Genomic DNA, 23,706 nt, shown 5'->3' on the forward strand with positions numbered 1-23,706 from the left:
ATTTCCATTTACAACCACAAAAAATATTTCTGCACATATGTGCTGCCTGGCAGAGGGCAGTGGCAGACACAGGCAAGCCCTATTTGTAGAAGAAATTGTAGGTCCAGGAGGTAGAGAAGGTAGACCTTAGGCCCGGAGACTTCAGGAAAGATGTGCAGGTTGGTGCTGATACCCTCTGTGCAGTCTCCTTTCACCCACCTGGATGGAGACCTTGAGGGCGTGGACTGGTACAATGACAAGAATGTGATTACTATCCTCATACATGACCTCTACCTCCTGGTGGCAGAATTCCTTAACAGTGAGCCCCACCCTCAATGAAATGCTCTAAGAGCCTGCTCTCAATACTACAGGAAGCCTGAGGTGAAGAGTGTTGCAGATAGACTAACAGGAAGTCCAAGGTCCTCTGATTACTGAAGGACGGCAGCAGGTTGGCTACTTAGGTCTGCTTCTCCATCTGCTCAATTAGGTCTACAAACGTGGTGTGGAAATTTTCAACTCAGTAAAAGCCTGGGACACCAGGTCTTCTTTCATCTTGGCAGATATGGGCTTGAACTGCTAAAATTGCCTGCTGACATCCAGCAGCACCTCCAAGTGAAGAATCCAAAACCTGGACAGAAGCTGTTCGCATAAGGGCATCAGGGTAGCTCATTCAGGTTAGCATCTGACTCAAGTCATGATCTCCCGGTTTGTGGGTTTGAGCCCTGTATTGGGCTCTCTGTTGTTAGCATGGAGCTCACTTGGGATCCTACATCTCCCTCTCTCTCTCTATCTGTCCCTCCCCTGGTCAGACTCTCTTTCTCTCTCTCAAAAATAAACAAACATTAAAAATAAAAGCAGCAGCAGCAGTTCACATAAAGCCTGGTCTTGCAGCTGTATGAGAACTTTTGGTGGAGGTGCTCAATCTTCTGTTGACAGAGGTCATCTGCAGCATATTCCCTGCACAGGATGGTGAGCTCTAGCAGCTCCAAGAAGTTTCTACATAGAAGCAATCTTTTGCTGAATTTGGTCCTGAGTCATGATGTCTTCATCATAAGCCAAACAGTTACAGAGTCACAGGGCCCAATGGTGGCTCCTGATTTTGCTACTGGGATTCCACAAAAATCTTTAAACAATGTTGTCCTCCCACTTTATGCAAAGTAGAAGATTTACAAAAATTACTAAAAAGCCCACATTGAGATATGACTACCAACCCAATGAAAAGGTCAAAATGAAAAAGACTGAAAACACCAAATATGGGCAAGGTTGTAAAGCTATCACAACACTCATAGGAGTATAAAATGGTACAATAGCTTTGGGAAATTGGCAGTTTCATAAAAGTCAAATATCTATGACTCAGAAATTCTGGTCTTAGTTGTATTTCCAAGAAGAATTAAAACACATGTCCACTAAAAGCCTTGTACACAAATATTCTTAATGACTTTATTCATAATAGACAAAAAGTAGAAACACCGTAGGTGTCTACCAACAGAAGAATAGATAAACAAATTTTGTGATACAGTAATACAGTGGAATACTACTAAGCAATACAGAGGAACAAACTATTGATACACCCAATGTTAAGATGAGTAAAATAAGCCTTACCCAAATGAATGCGTACATCCCATCTCACTGACCTAAGTTCTAAAATAGGTAAAATGAATTCATGGTGATAGAAATTGGATTAACAAATATTTCTTGCAAGGAAGAGCTGAGAAGGGACACAAGTGAACACTTTAGAGTGATGGAAATGTTCTAGATCTAGTTGTAAGTTACAAGAATACAGGCATTTTTCAAAACTGACCAAACTATATACTTAATGATCTGTGCATTACGTTATTGTATGTAACTTATACCTCAATGTAAAAAATCCATAGGAAAAATAAATAAATAGAGCTCATTCAGATGTGGATTACAGTCTTGACAGAAAATACTGAAAGCTTATGGGCTCTTAAAATACAACAAATATATAAAGCTCTTACTAAGCTTAAGGTCCTGTGATCTGTCAGTGTTACTATGCCTGAAACACTGCTGAAATGTTTTGTTTTGCTTTCGGAAATAAAAGCATATTAGAAACATTATACAGATATTTCTCTGTAAGTGAATTATTAAGGTGAATCTTTTCATATCAAAAAGGATATAAAAAAAAGGTTCAAGAACAAAGAGAAAATGTCTTTGCCTTCTATTGGGGAAATTTCCAATCCCATCATACCTTGTGAGTTTTTGAGACTGGTACTTTTTCTTGTTTTAAACTTTTCATTTCGTTAGCAGCATGGCAATTTCCTTTCAGTCTCTGTATTGTCATAAACTCATACTTCCTCTGCAATAGGACATATCCATAAATTAAAACACAACTGAATTAAAGGTGAGAAAACCCAAAGGCAATCATTTAAAATTCACTTGTGTCAAAAAAGCAGGCAACTTACCTGTAAATTATCTACACGAGCTTGAACTCTCTTAGCCTGAATCTCCATCTTCTTGTTTTCTTCACTTACTTCATTTAACTATAGTGAGAAAATACTAAAAATTTCAATATAAAACTTAAGCTGATTTCATACTAAAGATTTCCAAAATAATTTACTATCTTATCTAGTCTGTATAACCAAACAATGTAACAAAACAGAGGTAGCATTCATGATAAAAGAAAACCACAACTGAGGGTAACTAGACTTATCTTGGAAATCATTCTGAAATGTATAAAAATATTGAGTCACTGTGATATACACCTGAAACTAACAGTATATTGTATGTCAATTACACTTCAACAAAAATAAAATAAAAATTTTAATAAAAAAAAAACACAGCTAAAAGTCATCTGTCCCCAAAGTACTAAGTGTTTAAGTTTACTTCAATTCTATAAAAAACTGTAAGTCTCCTGATATCTTAAAAGTATATGCTTTAATGGGAAATGTCTTTTAATTGAACTTTCTATTGAACTACAATATTATGTATAGGATAGTATACAAATCATTAAGCATGCAGTGTAATGAATTACTGAAATTGGATTAATATATAAGTTTGGGAAGAACTGACAAGTTTATAAATATCGAGTCTTCCCATCCATGAATATAACCTAGCCTTCAATTTATTTAGATCTTAATTTTAATGTTTTGTACTTTCTAGTATATATGTTCTACATACCTTTGTTTAGATTTATTCCTGGATAGCTAATGTTTTTTGATGCTATTATCTGTGGTATCTTTCAATAAATAACATTTATTATTTGATTATTACTGGTATATAAAAATACACTTGATTTTTGTATATTGAACTTACACCCAAAGATTCTCCTAAATTTGCTTAATACTACTAACTTGTCTGTATACTTGTTTGGATACCTAAGTATATAAGTATATAATTATGTCATCAGTGAATAAGTCTTACTTCTTCCTTCCCAGGCTTTATTTTCTACTTTTTTTTTTCCTTACTGCACTAAGACTTTCAGGATAAGTGTTCAACAGAAACAGTAACAATGAACACACTTACTTTGTTCTGATATCAGAGGAAAAAAACTTTAATAACCTATCTTAAGTATGATTTTGTTGTTGGATTTTTTTTGTAGATACTTATCAAAATTAAGTTCTCTTTTATTACTATTTTCATGAGATGGTGCTCAATTTTATTTATTTAAAAACATTTTTTTACCATTTTATTTATTCTTGAGAGAGAGAGAGAGAGAGAGAGACAGGGCATGAGTGGGCAAGGGGCAGAGCAAGAGAGGGACACAGAATCTAAAGCAGGCTCCGGGCTCTGAGCTGTCAGCACAGAGCCTGACACAGGGATCGAACCGGGAGATCATGACCTGAGCCGAAGTTGGGATGCTTAACCAACCAAGCCACGCAGGCACCCCTCAACTTTATTATCAGCAGAAATTATGATTTTTCTACTTTTATTAGATAATGTGTTAATTTTCAAATGACAAACCACTTTTGTACTCCTGTATTAAAAACATTCAGTTGTATTATGTTTAGGTACTGCTAGATTCAACTTGCTAATATTTAAAGTTTTTACATCTATATTCACGCAACTAGTTTGAAATTTTCTTTTCTTGTAATGTTCTTGACATGTTTAGTTTCGAGATTATGCTGACCTCATACAACAGGAAGGGGAGTGTTTCTCTCTTTTCCTATTTATATTTAAGGTACACAATGTTTCCTCCTTAAAAGTTAGTCGTAAGTTTGACTGTTCATTCTTTGAAGGTAATATATCTTATTTTTCTCTGATCGCTTTTATAATTTTACTTTATTTAATGTTTTTAGCAGTCTTAAAAATTAAAGCAATGTTCCTACATATGGTTTTCCTCAATATTTACTCTGCTTAGGCTTAACATAATTTCTTAAATCTGTAAATTGGTGGGTTTGTTTGGGATTTTTTTGTTTGTTTGTTTGATTTACTGGTTTTGGATAATAAGTGACCATTTCTCTTCCCATACTTTGTTTTCGCCCTATTATCTCTTTTTGAACTCCTGTATTAAAACTTTTAACATTTGTTTTTTATTCTCCCCTCAATGTTTTCATTTCAAGACTTTAGGAAATGATCCTTCAGTTCATTAATCCTGTCTTCTGCTGTGACTCATCTACTGTTACATCCTTTCACTGGAGTTTTGAAATTCAATTAGTGTATATTTTAATTTTAGAATTTCAACTTATTTCATTCTTATATGTTGTTTCTCTTAACATTCTCAATCTTTTTTTCCCTACTTTCTTGAACATATTAATCATTTTTTAAACTTAAAAAAATCTTTATGTTTATTTTTTGAAAGAGACAGACAGACTGCAAGTGGGCAGGAGGCAAAGAGAAAGGGAGACACAGAATTCTAGGCAGGCTCCAGGCTCTGAGCTGTCAGCACAGAGCCCAATGCGGGGCTCGAACTCACAAACCGTGAGATTATGACCTGAGCCAAAGTCAGACACTTAGTCAACTGAGCCACCCAGATGCCCCCATCAGTTTTTAAATTTTAATCATCATTTTAAAGTCACTGCTATTAGCTCCAATATCTGGATCATTAGCAGGTTATGTTCATATTGTCTGGGGCATTTCTGGTCTCTTCATATTTAGTCATGTGATTCTGCCTTTAATGTAATTATTAATTTTGTACAGAATGACAAAGAAAGCTTACAAATTAAAAAAAGTTTTTTTATGTTCTTTATTTATTTTTGAGAGACAGAGAGAGACAGTGGGAATAGGTAAGGGTCAGAGAGAAAGGGAGATACAGAACGTGAAGACAGGCTCCAGGCTCTGAGCTAGCTGCCACCACAGAGCCCGACGCGCGGCTTGAACCCACAAACTGTGAGATCATGACCTGAGCTGAAGCCGACGCTTAACCGACTGAGTCACCCAGCTGCTCCATTACAAATTGTATCCACATGATACCTTCTTTCCGAGATGGTTCATTCTAGGTACTCAAAATGGAAGCTGATTACCTTACTCTAAACAGGAACTAAGATCATTGAAGACCACAGTTCAATCAGAGGAGGGTTCCATATATTCTAATTTGCTACCTCCTAGGGTGCAACCCTGCTGGTTTTCAACCGAGAGCCTGTGGTGCCCACAGGGACTCTGTAGCCTGACGAGTGCTGAACATTCACCCTTGTCTCCTCCGCTTAGTAAGATGTACTGGGTTTGTTGTTATTGTCATCACTATTATTATTACTGAAAATTTATTTACATCCAGTGGTACCACAAATCACTATATAAGTCAATTACAGAAATAACTTACCTTCTTATTTAGCAATTTTGAAATGCAGTTGAGCCATGAACCATGTGTGGGTTAGGGGTATTGACCCCTAGGCAATAAACAATTCATATAGAACTTCTGACTCCCCAAAACTACTAATAGCTTACCGTTGACCAGAAAAGCCTTAGTGATAACATAAACAGTCAATTAACACATAATTCATGTTTTACTCCTATATACTATGTTCTTACAATAAAGTGAGCTAGAGAAAACAAAATGTTATTAAGAAAATCATAAGGAAGAGAAATACATTTATAGTACTGTACTATTTATCAACAAAAATGTGCATATAAGTGGAATGCAGTGCAAACCCATGTTGTTCAAGGGTCAACTATATATATCTTTCATAGTGCAAACTATATAGCCCATGGGCCAAATCTGAACACTGCTGCTATAAAGTCTTATTAGAACACAGCCATTATCACTCACTCACTCACTGCCTATAGCTGCTTTTGCATTATGTCAGAGTTGAGTCATTGTGACAGACCATATGGCTCACCAAGCCCAAAGTATTTACTATTTCATCCTTGACAGAAAAAAAAAACAGATCCCTTATCTACACTAAACAGAGTAACCATAAGAAAGCATCCCAGAGGCACCTGGTTGGTTCAGTCAGTTGACTGTTGATCTCAGTGCAGGTCACAATCTCGCAGTTGATCAGCTGAAGTGGCACATCAGGCTCTACGCTGACAGTGGAGAGCATGCTTGGGACTCTGTCTCTCCCTCTCTCTACTCCTACCCTACTTGTGCTATCTCTTTCTCAAAATAAATAAACCTCAAAAAATAAAAAATAAATTAAAAAAAATAAAGCATTCTGCCAGTTGGTACCAAAGGGTTTCTCCTAAGCTTTTTCAGTTTGGACATACTAGGTCAAAAATCCAATTATCAACAGGCTGACCACTTACTAATTATATATCCACTCCACTCACCAGATACTAATGCAAACACATGAAAGACTATTAAGAATTTTATAACTTTATTTTTTTTAAGCTTTTTTTCTTAATGTTTTATTTATTTTTGATACAGAAAGAGACACAGCATGAGAGGGGGAGGGGCAGAGAGAGAAGGAGACACAGAACCAGAAGCAGGCTCCAGGCTCTGAGCTAGCTGTCAGCACAGACCCTGACACGGGGCTCGAACCCATGAACGTGAGATCTGACCTGAGCCGAAGTCGGAGGCTTAACCGACTGAGCCACCCAGGCGCCCCAAGAATTTTATAACTTTAAAAGATAGGTATAGGCTCCTTGGCTAACAGTTAAAGAAACCCTTCTCAAAAAAAAAAATGTGCTAGAGTTGTCTGGTGACAGAGAGTACCTATACTTGTGGTGAGAACAGCATAACATACAAAGTTGTCAAATCATTAATTTGTAATCCTGAAACTAATACAATGCTTTATTTCAACTATATTTCAATTTAAAGAGAGAGAAAGAAAGAGAGCAAGCGCGAGCACTATACTGAGAGTATGATGGAGAAAAGTAATCTCTTCAAGGATAAAGCAGGCTTCCAAATAACAGTAAGTGAAGACCATACTCCAACTGTGAGAGGCCCTAAATGAATTCAGAGAAGCCAAAGAACTTAGATCAAATGAGAAACAGTATCCCTAGTTATCACTGCCACTGAGAAAAGCTGTAACAAGCTGTAACTACAGGATGTCAAAAAGAGAAACTGAGAATATACAGCTACCTATGGAATTTCAGAATGCATATTATCTCTGAGAGTCCGAGCTTAGAATCCATATAGCTTTCCAGCCCAAAGCTTTAATTTTCAAAGTGACTGGGTTTAGCCCAGTTTCTGCTTATCTACTTCTCCCACAAATACATACACCACAAATATACACATAATCATTTTCCCATCTCTTTTCAACATATCCTTTCATATCTTTCAATCAAAAGCTGACAAAAGTTAAACAAAAACAGATACAACTCATAAAAATATTGGGGCGCCTGGGTGGCTCAGTTGGTTAAGCGTCCGGCTTCAGCTCAGGTCATGATCTCACGGTTGGTGGGTTCGAGCCCCGCATCAGGCTCTGGGCTGACAGCTAGCTCAGAGCTTGGAGCCTGCTTCGGATTCTGTGCCTCCTTCTCTCTCTGACCCTTCCCTGCTCCCACTGTTTCTCTATGTCTCTCAAAAATAAATAAAAACATTAAAAAAATTTTTTTAAATAAAAATATTTGCTTTGCAACTTCAGTATTATTAAGCAGCAACCTATATTACATCACATACATACATACACACACATACATACAGTCCAACATGATAGCACACTATACTCCTGAGACTATAAGCAATGTGTAGCCTTCCTTCTAGTACACTGCCTAGCACATAATAGATACCCAGAAAATAAATGAATGTTAAATAAGGAGTGGTGTAAAATAGCAGTTAAAAGAAGTAGTATTTTTTTATTTTTTTATAATTTAAAAAAATGTTTTATTTATTATTGAGACAGAGTGAAACAAAGCATGAGCAGGGGCGAGTCAGAGAGAGGGAGACACAGAATCTGAAGCAGGCTCCAGGCTCTGAGTGGTTAGCACAAAGCCTGATGCCGGGCTTGAACTCATGAACTGTGAGATCATGACCTGAGCTGAAGTCAGATGCTTAACCAACTGAGCCACTCAGGTGCCCCAAAACAAGCAGTATTAGATTAGCGAAATCAATGCCTAAAAATCCCCAGGTTATCAAGTGGTAATTTTTGCTTGTTTTTAACTTTAAAAATTGCAAGTTGCAAAAGAATCTCAGCTAGTTTCTAAAATAGATGATGAAAAACCAAAAGCTTAAGAATATCATATTAATATTTGGAAGTATTATACAAAATAAAGTTAGCAAATAAAGTTAATCAAAATTTCTCTAGCCAAAATATATTCTAAAACTTTGATAAATAAGTACAGATAGAAGTTTTAAGAATATTTTGAAATCTAGTATATATTAAAATAGATCTTACCTGCTTTTTTAAGTTATCATTCAATTCTTTTAATGCATCAAAAGAGGACCTTAGTCTCTTGCTTTCCTTCTTTCTTTCCTTAAGAACTTCAGTTAAGTGCTCAACTTCTGCATCATGTTGCTAGAAGGGAAAAAAAGTATCTGATCTAAAAATCAGGTGTGGATCCATGTCACAAATGCTACTGAACACAAAGTAATTAAAAATCAGAACGCCTTGGGGTGCATCATTGGCTCAGTCAGTCATCCAACTCTTGATATCAGGTCATGATCTCACAGTCATGGGATCAAGCCCTGTGTCAGGCTCAGTGTTGATGGCCCAGAGCCTGCTTGGAATTCCCTCTCTCTCCTTCTCTCTCTGCCCCTCTGTACCTCCTGCACATGAGTACTCCCTCTCTCTCTTAACATAAACATTAAAAAATTAGAACTCTTTGAATAAGGACTTTAATCAGTGTATGTAAGCATACATAATACTGCAAATAATTCATAAAAACTATATTATCAAACAATGTAATAACTAAGCATTGAAAGCATTTGTTAAGTATCTATTAAAAAACTAGTTTGTGCTTCTGCTCAAAAGAGTCCACTGAAACTCACTACAGTAATTTCTTTCACATGGTGGGATGATAAAACAATGAGGGGTTTCTGATCTTTTTGTAATGTTTACTTGAGAATGTGAGTGAGTGGGTGTGCGTTATGGAGGAACAGAGAGAGGGACAGAGAGAATCCTAAGCAGGTTCTCCGCCTCAGTGCAGAGCCCGAGACAGAGCTCATTCTCATAAGTCATGAAATCATGACCTGAGTTGAAATCAGAAAAGCAGAGTTGGACGCTGAAGCAACTGAGCCACCCAGGCTCCCCAGATTTCTGATCTTCTTCAAGAGTCTGGTTAGTAGTTCATAGCTTTGTAACTTAAAATTTAAGATTTAAGTTATGCTGATGAATAAATATCTGTAGATAGAACTAATTTCTTGTTCTCATAAAATAGCTAAAATTGTTTACATTTCAAAAAATTTAAAAACATTAAAATTTCTGAGTCTTAAACTATTTGACTTTTCTTAATTCATTTTATAAATAACTGAAATCAATTAACCTTCTACTTACATTTAAATGAGATACCACTTTTTGATTTAAAGTACAAATACATATAGTTTATTTCACCTTTTATTCTCAATTTATTCATAATGTATTAAAACAAGCAAATTTCTATAGGAAATAAAAAAATGAATTAATTTCTTTCTTCCAAGTAATCACATAGGTTCTATTAAAATAAGGCTGTTATCTTTACATTTAAGAATAGCAGACAGACAAATCTAAAGAGAAAAAAAATCAAGAATAAATCTGGTATGGAAATGTCTTAAAAATCCAAGCATTTCTTCTTTTGCCCTGTTTAAAGAATCCAGCCATGTGAAAGCATTAGCTTTATGTAATTTTATTATTACATGAAATGATTCTTTAAATAACTTAGTATATAACGATAAATACAGCTATTTCTACAATTAGTTAACATTCTCATTGTCCAAACTTTTCCAAATCCAAAAGATGTTAAAAATATATAATATGAGTTCCATTTCCAGAATGGCAAGATAAGCCCACTACATTCTAGTTCTATTACTGATTACAACAAAAACTTTAGACAAAACGTGAAAAGTAACTTACTTTAATGGCTGTAAAAAGTAAACAGAAGTAGGGAATTGGAAAAAGGAGTGAAAACCTCCTTTTCTCTAGCAGTCTTGCCCTGGGTAGGTCCCCAGCACTCTGAAGTGAGGCTGCATTATAGGCTGCTAAAACTGAGAAACTCTGCCTTTCCAGCCAGGGAAGCCAGAAAAAGGGCCACTGGAGGCCAAGGAATATGTGGAGTATCTCAGAGAAGAGCCTCAGAAGAAGAATTCTTTCATTCTGGTGTACAAAAACCTGTAGAAATCCGGTTTAACCTTAAGCTGCCTAAGCAGAGCACAAAGTGGCAAAGCAAAGGTGGAGAGATCAGAGCTCAGTTTAAAAATACCACCCACGTCTAAAACTAACCCTCAATTACACAAGCACAGGAAAGACACAGAGCACCATACTAGGGGTCCTGAGAACTAAACTAAGATTTAAACCACTGTGTGAAGTTGGTCCAAGGGTTGTGGGTTATCGTTATGCTGATTAAACCACTGTGTGAGTATCAGAGTAAACCTGAGTGACACATGTATAAGACAACTCCAAAGCAACACCATAAAAGCTTTAAACACTGAACTGAGATCGGGTTACTTCCCACAGAAAGTGAGAAAGAACTCTGGCCTAAACCTAATGAGGATGGAGTAGGAAAAATGGAGTAAGAAGATTCTGAGCTCACCTATTCTCGTGAACATACCAAGGCTGCAACTACATGGAAAGTAACTCCCTCTGAGAATGACCTGAAGACTAGCAGGCCAGCCCTTCCACAGAAAAAGACGTAAAGAAACAGGCACATCAAGAAAAGTGAGAGATGGGGCCCTTGGGGGCTCAGTGGATTGGGCATCCGATGTTGGCTCAGGGACTCTACAACAATATCAAGCATACTAACAATTGCATTATAGGGGTATGGAAGGAGAGGGGAGAGAGAAATGGGTAGAAAAAGTATTAGCTAAAAATTACTCTAAACCTGGGGAAAGAAACATACATCTAGGTTCAGGAAAGACAGCCCAAACAAGATGAACCCAAAGAGGTCCACAACAAAAATCATAATAATTAAAATATCAAAAATTAAACTTAAAAAGAGAATCTTAAAAGAAGCAAGAGAAAAGCAACTAGTTACACAAAAGGAAATACGTATAAGACTAGCAGATGATTTTTCACAGGCTGGAAGGGAGTGGCATGATACGAAGTGTTTAAAAAAAAACAAAACCTTGGGGCACCTGGGTGGCTCAGTCAGTAGAGAGTCCAACTTCAGCTCAGGTCATGATTTCATGGTTTGCGAGTTGGAGCCCTACTTAAGACTCTGTGCTGACAGCTCAGAGCCTTGAGCCTGCTTCAGATTCTGTGTCTCCCTCTCTCTCTGCCCCTCCTTGGCCCATGCTCTGTCTCCCTCTGTCTCTCAAAAATAAATAAACATTAAAAATAAATAAGTAAATAAATCCTACAACCAAGAATACTCTATCCTACAATGCTATTATTCAGAACTGAGGAAAACAGGGTGTCCAAAACAAACAAAAGTTAAAGGAGTTCATCACCACTAAACAGACCTCACAAGAAATGCTAAAGGAATTCCCTCAAGTGAGAAAAAAGGGAGGTCACACCTAGAAGTAAAAAAATTCTTAAAATATTTCACCGGCAAAAGTAAACATATAGTAAAGTTAGTATATAAATCACTTACAAAGCTAGTATGAAAATAAAAAACATAAGTAGAAAATAAACTGTAGTTACAATATTTAGTTAAAGGATACAGAGAATTAAAAGATGTAAATATGACATCAAATACATAAAATGTGGATGGGATGGAGTAAAATGTATTAATTTTATTAGAATGTGTTCAAATCTAAGTGACTATCAATTTAAAATAGAGCATAATATACAGAAGGGGTTACATATGAACCTTATGATAACCACAAACCAAAAAGCTCTAATAGATACACAAAAACTAAAGAAAAAGGAATCCAAACATAACACTTAGGAAAGTCTTCAAAGTACTAAGGAAGAGAACACAAGAAGAAAACAGGTATAGAGAAGAATGATAAAAACAACCAGAAAGCAACAAAACTTGTAAATGGACTCAATGCTCCAATAAAAAAACATAAGATGACTGAAAGGATTAAAAAGACCCATCTAGGTGTGCTGGCATGGCTCAGGTGGTTAAGCGTCCAACTCTTGGTTTTGGCTCAGGTCATGATCTTGTGATAAGTTTGGGCCCGCATCAGGCTTTACACTGAATGTGCAGAGCCTGCTTGGGATTCTCTCTCTATTCCTCTTTCTCTGCGCCTCCCTTCCCTGCTCATGCTGTTTCTCTCTCAAAACTCAAAAAAAAAAAAAAAAAAAAAAAAAAAAAAAAAAAAAGACCCATCTATATGCTGCTAACAATAGACTAACTTCAGACCTAAAAACACATACAAAGTGAAGAGATGTAATATATTCTATATAAATGGAAATAAAACAAAACAGCTGGAGTAGTAATACATCAGACAAAATAGACTTTAAAACAAAAACTGTAACAAGTGACAAAGAAGGGCACTACAAATGATAAAAGGATCAATCCAACTAGAAGAAATAACAATTCTAAATATCTATGGCCCCAACATACGAGCACTGAAATATATAAAGTAAATGTTCACAGACATTAAGGGAAATTGACAGAAATATAGTTAACAGTTGTGGACTGTCATCTCACATCAATGAACAGATTATCCTGACAGAAAGTCCGTAAGGAAACAGTGACTCTGAACAATATTGGACCAAATGAACTTAGATACATATAGAGTACTCCATCCAAAAGAGCCGAATATACATTCTTTTCAAATGTACACGTAAACATACTTCTACAACCACAGTGGTGTTAAACTGGGGATCAATTACGAGAAAACGTAAAAATCACACACGTGGAAGCTAAACAACATATTACTGAAAAACCAGTGGGTCAACAAAGAAACCGAGGAAATAAAAAATACCTGAGACAAACGAATATGGAAACACATTCCAAATCGTTGGGACACAGCAAAAGAAGTTTTAAGAGAGAGATTTACAGCATTACATGCCTGCCTCAAGAAACAAGAAAGATCTCAATCTAACCTCACACCTAAAGGGACTAGAAAAAGAACAAAGTCCAAGGTCACAGAAGAAAAGAAATAATAAATATCAAAGCAGAAATAAACAAAACAGACTTTTAAAACCAATAGAAAATAGAAATATAATAGAAAAGATGGATGAAATTAAGAGCAGGTTATTTAAAAAAATAAACAAAATAGATAACCCCATAGCCAGATTCACCAAGAAGAAAAGAGATGACTCATACATAAAATCAAAAATTAAAGAGAAGTTACAACTGCCAGCACAGGAATATAAAGAATCACAAGAAACTATTAAAAGTTATAGGTTAAAACCCTGAATGACCTAGAAGAAACTGATAAATTCTTAGAAGTATACAATCTTACAGGGTGCCTTGGGTGGCTCAGTTGGTTAGGCATCCAACTTCAGCTCAGGTCATGATTTTATAGCTTGTGAGTTTAAGCCCTGAGTCAGGCTCTGTGCTGAGACCTTGCAGCCTGGGGCCTGAAGCCTTCTTTGGATTCTGTCTGTCTCTCTTTGTCCCTGTCCCACTCACGCACTGTCTCTCTCTCCCTCTCCCTCCCTCCCTCCCTCTCTCTCTCTCTCTCTCTCTCCCCCCTCTCTCTCTCCTTTTCTGCCTCTCTCAATATAAACATTAAAAAAATTTTTTTAAGTACACAATCTTCCAAACCTGAATTAGGAAATAGAAAATCTGAACAGAACAATTACTAGTAATGAAAAGCTGAAAGCTTTTACTCTAAGATTGGGAATAAGACTAGAATGCCTACTTTTACCACTTTTATTCAACACAGAATTGTAAGTTTAGCCACAGCAATCAGACAGGAAAAAGAAATAAAAGACATCCAAGTTGGTAAGGAAGAGGTAAAACTATCACAACCTGCAGGTGACATTATATTATATATAGTAAACACTAAATAATTCACCAGAAACTAGTAGAACTAAAATATGAATTCAGTAAAGTTGCAACATACAAAATTAATATACAGAAATCAGTTGTGTTTCTACACTAACACCAAAATAGCAGAAAAACAAATTAAGAAAACAATCTTATTAACAATTGCACTAAAAACAATAATACCTAGAATTAATTTAACCAAGGAAGTGAAAGACCTGTACTCTGAAAACTGTAAGACATTAATGAAAGAAACTGAAAATGTCACAAATAAATCAGACATACCACACTCATGGATTGAACAACTAATACTGTTAAAATGTCCAACAGTATAGTGGTGGCACAAAAACTGATGTGGAGATCAATGGAACAGGACAGAGAGCCCAGAAATAAACTCACACTCACATGATAAAGTTATCTACAACAAAGGAGACAGAACATACGATGGGGAAGAGACAGTCTCTTCAAGAAATAGTGCTGAGAAAACTGAAAAGTTACATCCAAAAGAATGAAACTTTCTTAATTAAAATTAAGAAACCACTTTCTCATACCATACACATAATAAATTAAGAATGAATTAAAGACCTAAATTAAGACCTGAAACAATAAAATTCAAAGAAAACAAGGGGGTAAACTCTTGGACATCAGTCTTAGCGACAGGTTTTTGGTCTGTCTTCTCAGGTAAAGGCAACAAAAGCAAAAATAAGCAACTTGGGTAAAGAAAACACAATTAGGTCTACATCAAACTAAAATGCTCTTGAACAGTGAAGGAAAGAATCAATAAAACAAGAAGCAACCTACTGACCAGGAGAAGATATTTGCAAATTATATATCCAATATATATGTTGATACTGGTTAATAATCAAAATATATAAAGAATTCATACAACTCAATACCAAAATAAACAAACAATCCAATTAAAAAATGAGGAGTGGACCTGAACAGATACTTTTCCAAAGAAGACATACTGATGGCCAACAGATACATGAAAAAAAATGCTCAACCCACTAAAATTACCAGGGAAATCCAAGTCAAAACCACAATGAGGTATCACCTTGTACCACTCAGAATGGCTTGTATCAAAAACAGAAGAAATAACAGGTGTTGTTACGGATGTGGAGAAAGGGTAACTTCGTACACAGTTGGTGAAAATGTAAATTGGTGGAGCCACTCTGGAAAGCACTATGGAAGTTCCTCAAAAAATTAGAAATAAAAATACCATATGATCCAGCAATTCCACTGCTGGTTATTTACCGAAAGAAAATGAAAACACTAATTTCAAAAACACACCTATGTTCACTGCAGCATTATTTACAAGAGCCAAAACACAGAAGAAATCTCAGTGTCCAGTGATAGATGAATGGATAAAGATGTGGTATAAATCCACAATGGAATAGTGCTCAGATGTAAAAGAGAATGAAACTCTACCATTGTGACAACTTGAAAGAACCTAGAGGGTATTATGCTAAGTGAAAGAAGTCAGAGAAGGGGCGCCTGGGTGTCTCAGTCAGTAAAGCGTCTGGCTTTGGCTCAGGTCATGATCTCACAGTTCATGGGTTCAAGCCCCGCATCGGGCTCTGTGCTGACAGCTAGCTCAGAGCCTGGAGCCTGCTTCAGATTCTGTGTCTCTCTCTCTGACCCTCCCCTGCTCATGCTGTCTCTCTCTCTCTCTCTCTCAAAAATAAATAAAACATTAAAAAAAAAAAAGTCAGAGAAAGACAAACACTGAATGATTTCACTTATACATGAAATCTAAAAACAAAACAAATGAACAAACGAAATAAAATAGAAACAGACTCCTAAAAGAAAGAACTGGTGGTGACTGCCAGAAGGGAGGCAGGCATTGGGCAAAATGGGTGAAGGTGGTCAAAAGACACAAACTTCTAGTATAAAATAATAAATCAGGGATGTAAAGTACAGCATAGAGAATATAGTCAATGATATTGTAACAGCATTCATTATACACTGAGAGATGGTAACTAGTTTATTGTGGTGAGCATTTCATATTACATATAAATATTGAATCACGATGTTGTATATCTGAAACTAACATAATATCCATCAACTATACTTCAATTTATAAACAAACACCTCAACTGGGCTGAGGTGTTTAAAAAAAGAAATAAACATTCTCCAGAGGATTATACTAGATCCAGAATCTGTATAATATCCACAAGGTCCCAAATATAATCCAGAAGTCACTGAACATACAAAGAACCAGAAAAATGTGACTATGTCTCAAGAAAAATGCCAGTCCCTACATGATCCAGATGTTGAATTTTTAGGTATGATCTATGAGGTAAGTACAAATGAATGCAAATATAAAGATAAAAATTCTCATGGGGAAAATTAAACATAATTTTAAAAAGAACCTAATTAGCAATTTTGGAACATTAAAATATCAGAAAAAAACTCACTAGATGACCTCAGTAGCAACATGGATATGCAAGAAGAAACAATGAACATAACAGTAGACAACACATATGATCAAATCTGAAGAACACTGAAGAAACAGATGAGGAAAAAGGAGCAGAGCCTCAGCAGTTTGTAACAGCAACAGACCTAACATATGAGTCACTGAAGACACAGAAAGAGGAGAAAGCAATTGGAACATAAAAAATATTTGAAGCAACACTGGTTGAAAACTTCCCAAATTTGGTGAAAGACACTAATTTACAAAGTCAAGATGTTCAGTGAACCCCAAACAGGGTAAACTCAGAGAAAAACATGCAGAGATAACTCATAATTGAATTGCTGCTGAAAACCACAGATAAAGAAAAACCACAATTCTATTTACATGACATTCTAGGAAAGGTAGAAGTACAGAGACAGGAAATAGGTGATGGGCTACAGGGGTGGGGTGCAGGGGACAGGGGGCAGGGGGCAGGGAAGGATAACTAAAAGGAGTGTAAGGAAACCTTGAGGGTGCCAGAATTATTATCGGAATTATGGTGGTGATTACAAGACTATATGCATTTTTAAAAACAGAATGGAATTTATTCTCTGTAAGTTACATGTACAGTAATATATCTGATATAAAACAAAGTATATCATACCACCTACATAATATTCTTGAGAAGAATAGTTAACCTGAATAAAATCCTTGGCAAATCCAGGATATGACACACTCCATAGGATTGCTGGCCTGAAATCTTCAAACAAAGGTCTTATAAAAAAGAGAAATGGTTGACTGCTCTACATTCAGAGAAGTCAAAAAGATATAAAAATCAAATGCAATGCAAGAATTCTGTCTAGTTCTTTGATCAGAAAACAAAACAAAACAAGCAAGAAAAGATTTCAACACTCATGAGATATACATTCCTAAAATTAAGTAGTGATAATACTAAGGAAGTATTTAGGGGTGCTGAGTCATGATTAAAAAAAATTTGTTTTAATATTTTTTATTTATTTTTGAGAGACAGAGAGAGACAGCACGAACAGGGGAGGTCAGAGACAGAGGGAGATACAGAATCTGAAGACAGGCTCCAAACTCTGAGCTAGCTGTGAGCAGAACCCAACGCGGGGCTCGAACCCATGACCTGAGCCGAAGCCGGACGCTTGACCGACTGAGCCACTCAGGCGCTCTGTGAGTCATGATTTTTGCAAGTTACTTTCTAATGGCCCCAGAAAAAATATGTGGATGGAAGGGAGGTTGGAGAAGAATGTGGCAAAATGCTAAGTTCTACTGAATCTCAATTATTTATTTATTTATTTATTTATTATATTACTGTGAAAACAAAATGCTATCTAGTTACCTCCTTTATGATCTGAAATCTTGTAAGAACCTCTTCTTCGACACCTTTAATTTTACTCAAAGCAGTTTCATGTCTGAAAAGCAGTTGTTCTCTTTCAACTAAAAAACGTTCCCGCTTTTGAAGTTCTTCAGCAAACTCCTGTTGGGCTGCAGTTTCATACTGTATTAAAATGTCAGATTTAAGTGCTTTTAGAAAGTACATTCACAAAGTACAAATAACATTTTTATTTACTGAGGCTATAGCTTCATCAGACAGTGTTCAGGACTACATGGGCACAAGTAAACATGGATTATAGGAACAGCCAGACTAGCATAGCAAGGAAGCTTACACAGAAATTGTCTTGTTGCAAAATGATGTGACACCATAGTGAAATTCTACTATGAGGAATCTAGAGAATTTGAGGTCCCAAATACATCAGTACTATGCAGAATAACCCCCTTTCCAGCATCAATTCCATGTTCTGCTTCAACTTCACCATTGGTTCTTTTCCCTATACTCTCTACCCACTTCCCTTCTTGTCCTTCCTTCACTTGGGCTGAAAGCCCCAGCCTTACATTACAGTACTAATCACCCTCCCAGCCCCAATGCCGCACTAATCCATACCAATGGAGAAAACTCACGTATCCGGAGAAGTTGTACTGTTGTAAATTCATGGAACCTATCCTGGGTTTTCAATGCAGTCCAGAAATCGTTTTGTATTTTCATGATTTGCTGGCTCTCTCTCCCACTCTCCACAGTATTTATTTCAAACATTCTCCACTCTTTACTTGGAACACCTCACCTCCCTCCTACACCATTCTGTGCAGACGGGCTCATCTCTAATGTCACAGGGAATACAGAAGACAGCAGAAGGAAACACCAATCTCCTGCCCTCAAGACACACAGGTCTGTCCTTCCCTCCCATTACAAAGGCAGACGCAGGATCTCATTGCCTGCTGTCTTCTTGTGGACACTGCTATGCTGATAACTCCTACAATATTTTTAATCTCTCCAATCCCATCTGAAATGCAGTCATCTCTTTTGACCATGCCTACTAACTGCCCCCCTTTCATAAATTAAAAAAAAATTTTTAATGTTTATTTTTTAGCGCATGTGAGAGAGAGGAGATACAGAGCATGAGTGGGGCAGGGTCAGAGAGAGAGGGAGACACAGAATCTGAAACAGGCTCCAGGCTCTGAGCTATCAGCACAGAGGCCTGACGCAGGGCTCAAACTCAAGAACCACAAGATCATGACCTGAGTTGAAGTCAGATACTTAACTAACTGAGCCACTCTGGCACCCTCATAAAATTCTTTAACAGTCTGTCTACACCTGCTGAACCCTCTTCTTTATTTCCTAATCACTCCTCAGTTTACTTCAATCTGGCCTTGGGCCACATCCCCCTACTGAAATGGCTTACCTATTACTGCATCTGAAGGTCACTTTCAGTCCTGTTCAGTCTCTCAACAGCATTTTATACCACAGCCCCTTTCTTCCAACCTAAAATAATCTTTCATTGGCCTCCATGACACCACTTTCCCCTGGTTTTCCACCTCACTCTCTGGCCATGGCTTCTCAGTCTCCTTTGCAGGCTCTGCTTCCTCTACTGTCATTTAATTACCAATGTGTCTCAGGATTTGGGCTTAAGCCACTTCAATTCTCATTTTACTCTCTCTGCTTGGTTCTTTCCACTCAATGGCTAAATTACCATAATGTGCGAACTGCTCCCAACCTACAATTGCTCAGCTCTTTCTCCTAAGTTCCAAACTCAAGTCCAAACTGCCTACTGAATATCCCCACCTGTATGCATGCTTTCAGGTAGCACAAAATAAACATGTCCCAAACTGAATTCAGTTAGCCATCAGGGAAATGCAAATAAAAACCACAATGAGGTGTCATTTCACACAGACTAAAATGCAGAATCAGAGAGACAGATAACAAAAGCTGCCAATGATGTAAAGAAAATAGAACCCTCGTACACTGCTGGTGGGAATGTAAAATGATGCAATCATATTGGAAAACAGTCTTGAAAATTCCTCAGCGTGAAACAAAGAGGGACCACATGACCCAGCAATTCCACTGCTTCATATACACCAAAAGAGATGAAAGCAGATTTTCACACAAAACTTAAATATGAATATTAACAGCAGCATTAGTTCTAACAGCCAAAAAACAGAAACCCATATGTCCATCCACTTATGAAAAAAAGAAAATGTGGTGTATTTGTGTAATGGAGTATTCAGTAATAAAAAGAAATAAAGTTCTGATATATGCTGCAACACAGATGAACCTCAAAAATATCAGGCTGAAAGAAGCCAGACACTTCATACACACTACATATTATGTGATTCCATTTATATAAAAAGTCCAGAATAAGCAAATCTAAAGCCAGAAAATAGATTAACGGTTGTCTAGGGCTGAGGGAGTTGGGTGAGCTGGGAGGGGCTGGGGAGTGGGTTAAGAGCAGAGATATCTAATGAGTAGATAGCTTCTTACTGGGATAATGAAAATATTCTAAAATTGGCTGTGCGGATGGTAGCATATACCCTTTGAATATACCAAAAATAACTAAATTGTACACTTAAAAAGAAAAAATAAGAGGCCCTTCCAACATGTGAGGATACAACAAAAAGATGGCTGTCTATCAACTGGAAAGTAGGATCCCAACAGACAATGAATCTGTTGGAGCTTGATCTTGGACTTCCTAGCTCTGGAACTATTTGATGTGTGTTTACTGCTTTATGTAGCACTCGGGAGGCCATTGTGAGGATATATCACATTTTCCCTTTTTTGGAGATGGCTCAAGATGTATGGAAGTGTTGAATCACTACATTGCACACCTGAAACTAATATAACACTGTATATTAACCGGAATTAAAATAAAAACTTTAAAAAAATTTATTTAGTAGACCTTTCTTTGACTATCAGGATTTAGATCTAGAAGCTTTATGCACGGGACCAGGCCGCCACTTCGGAAACGCAGCAAGACACCTGCCTTCGCCTGCCTCAGTGTCAGCAGTTCCTGAGGGAGATGAGATGGATTCTAATATAGTCATTAACAGATTCACCACCACTGGTCAACTGTTAACAAAAACTTCCTGAAATTCTTTTATTTCAGCATATTATGAAAACCAGAATGTTCTACTATTATGTTTATATTGTTTAACAAAGAACCCCAGAATTCTAGAGAATTGAAACTTAACTCTTGAACACAGGGTTGTCATCTCATACTTTTAACATTCGGATTTAATATAAAAGAAATTGGTCTTTTTACTCAAAATCGTAGGTATGCATCTGCAGATTACTATCCCGGTTTGCTTAAAAATATGGTCTTATTATTAATGTCAGAACTCAGAATCATCTCACTGGATTTAACACTCACAGACAAAAAAATGCAAACTACGACATCAAGTGAGAGAGCCAATTTTCAGGGAGTGCTTAATTCTGGGAAAAGGGAGAAGAAATGGGAAAGAAGAAGGCTGTTTCAACTTTAAGTGAAACATTTTATTTCTTTTAAAAGTAATATATACAATTATTAATAAAACATTAGCATTATGCAATATTAGCAATGGGTATACAGTTGATATAATAATATTCTCTATGTTTTTCTGTAGGTCCTAAGTATTTTATAAACTTTTAAAAACTAAAATACAATGTTACCTAGTCAAATACTGCAAATGAAAAGATACCATGGATAATAAAAGAATTATTACCTGCACAAAAATTGAAATTACAAATTTCAAAAAAACATTCAAAAGGAAAAAATAATAAATAAATTTCAAAACAACAGAATCCCTTCCTCCTCCAAATTTGTTCCCTACCTTAATAAAAAGCAGCTTCATTTATCCAATAGACAAAAGAATAAACCTGCATTTCATTCTTGACTAACACCCTACTGAACAGGCGCCTGGGTGGTTCAGTGGGTTAAGCATCCAACTTTTGATTTCCACTCAGGTCATGATCTCATGGGTGGTGAGACTGAGCCCTGCATCCGGTTCCATGCCATCAGCACGGATTGTCAGCAATCACATGCCTGGGATTCTCTCTCCCTCTCTCTTTGCTTTCCCCACAATCTCCCTCTCTCAAAATAAATAAATAAACATTTATTTAATAAACACTTAAAACATTTAAATAAATTTATTTAATAAACATTTAAACAAAAAAGAATAAAAAGAATAAAACTCTACTGTACATCTTCCATATCAAAACGATCTTCAAGACCTACTGATCCCATCCCTTAAAAATGTTTAGACTCCATTCACTTCTTGCTATCCCTCATCCAAACCCAGGACAGCATCAGACTAGACCTCTTCACTCTGCCCTCTCTCTAGATCTCAACTATATAGATAAGGCTTTATATATTTATATGCAATTGACTCCCAATTTAGCTACCCATCTAAGACCTTTGTTCCTAATGCCAAGCTGATACATTTAACTACTTACGTTATGTCTCCATTATATTCTCAAACTTAATCCATTCCAAACTAAAATCTTGACCTTTCTCTCTATTCTTCTAAACTGTACAAACCAGAAATACGGGAGTCACTACAGACGCCTCTATTCTCCTATGCCACATTCAACTAATTACACCAAAGCCAGTTTTACCTCCAAAGCTGTCTGTAATTTATTCAATGCCAATTCTCTGCCACTATCCAGTCCAACTTACTGTTTCCTCTCACCTGCATAATTACAACCTCCCTACCTGTGCCCCCCCAGCCCACTGATTTAATAAGCATACATTAGATTAAGCAATTCCCCTGCTCTAAAGATCCTGTTACTTACTACAATTTCCTTGAATGAATATATTATCATGCTTCTGGTGCTTCTCATACTAAACCATCACATTCTAGTAGGGCTCATCTCCCCTATTCTTCCTCCAGAGTTTAATTTAAATGTTCCTTTCTCAGAAAACCTTATCTGACCTTTCAATCTATCCCAATCAGGTTTCATACTGTACCTATATTGTTTACTTAAATTTATAAAATTATAACTAAATGAGTACTCACAATTGATTTTAATAAGCCATGTGTGACAAGAACCATATATATTTTATTTATTTCCATATACTCAACACTAAGCACGTAAATACATGTTAGCAAGTGTTCATGTTGAATGAAATCAGAGTATGACATAATGTGTATACTTAATGATAACCAATACAACAGATGACCAAAAATGTTAGATTCAACTAGATTAATCCACTGCACTTCATTTTTAATTAAATATTCATATCTATATCGTGTTTGCAGTAAATGATGTATCTTTATAAACTTACTTATTCTTTTTTTTCCCTAATTGTTTTCTATCTTATAAAGTATTAGTAAAAGAATCCAAATGCATTACTTGTTACTCTGTCACTCATTTGCTTAAAAACCTGTAGCAGCCAGGGCACCCGGGTGGCTCAGTCAGACTTCAGCTCAGGTCATGACTTCACAGCTCGTGGGTTCAAGCCCCACGTCGGGCTCTGTGCTGACAGCTTAGAGCCTGGAGCCTGCCTTGGATTCTGCCTCCCTTTCTCTCTGCCCTTCCACCACTAGCCCTCTGTCTCTCCGTCTCTAATATAAACAAACATTAAAAATAAACAAACAAAAACATTAAAAATAAATAAATGAAAAGTTCTCTTAAAAACATTTTTTTTAAACATGTAGCAGCCATCCTGGCTGTTCTTTCCTCAGACAGGTGAATAAAGTCAACTGAC

At 36.5% G+C, this 23,706-nt stretch overlaps 1 protein-coding gene and 1 pseudogene across 6 annotated transcripts in view; both read right to left on the reverse strand.

The window, feature by feature from the left end:
* Nucleotides 1–23,706, reverse strand: part of CCDC138 (coiled-coil domain containing 138) — a 124,055-nt gene that overhangs the window by 91,843 nt on the left and 8,506 nt on the right. For 4 of the 6 annotated variants that reach the window (XM_029937049.1, XM_029937045.1, XM_029937044.1 and 1 more), the window contains 4 exons: nt 18,030–18,188; nt 8,652–8,771; nt 2,403–2,480; nt 2,189–2,296 (listed from right to left, as the gene is read on the reverse strand). In XM_029937049.1, the coding sequence (XP_029792909.1) occupies nt 2,189–2,296; nt 2,403–2,450 (156 nt within the window). In that variant the 5' untranslated portion in view covers nt 2,451–2,480; nt 8,652–8,771; nt 18,030–18,188. Of the gene's footprint in view, nt 1–2,188; nt 2,297–2,402; nt 2,481–8,651; nt 8,772–18,029; nt 18,189–18,649; nt 18,768–23,706 lie in introns of those variants that run through there. The other 2 variants (XM_029937048.1, XM_029937046.1) reach the window with 2 other exon arrangements.
* On the reverse strand, nt 9–1,038 carry LOC115290380 (annotated as a pseudogene).

The sequence above is a fragment of the Suricata suricatta genome, chromosome 4 (assembly GCF_006229205.1).
Source record: "Suricata suricatta isolate VVHF042 chromosome 4, meerkat_22Aug2017_6uvM2_HiC, whole genome shotgun sequence".
NCBI lineage: Eukaryota > Metazoa > Chordata > Mammalia > Carnivora > Herpestidae > Suricata > Suricata suricatta.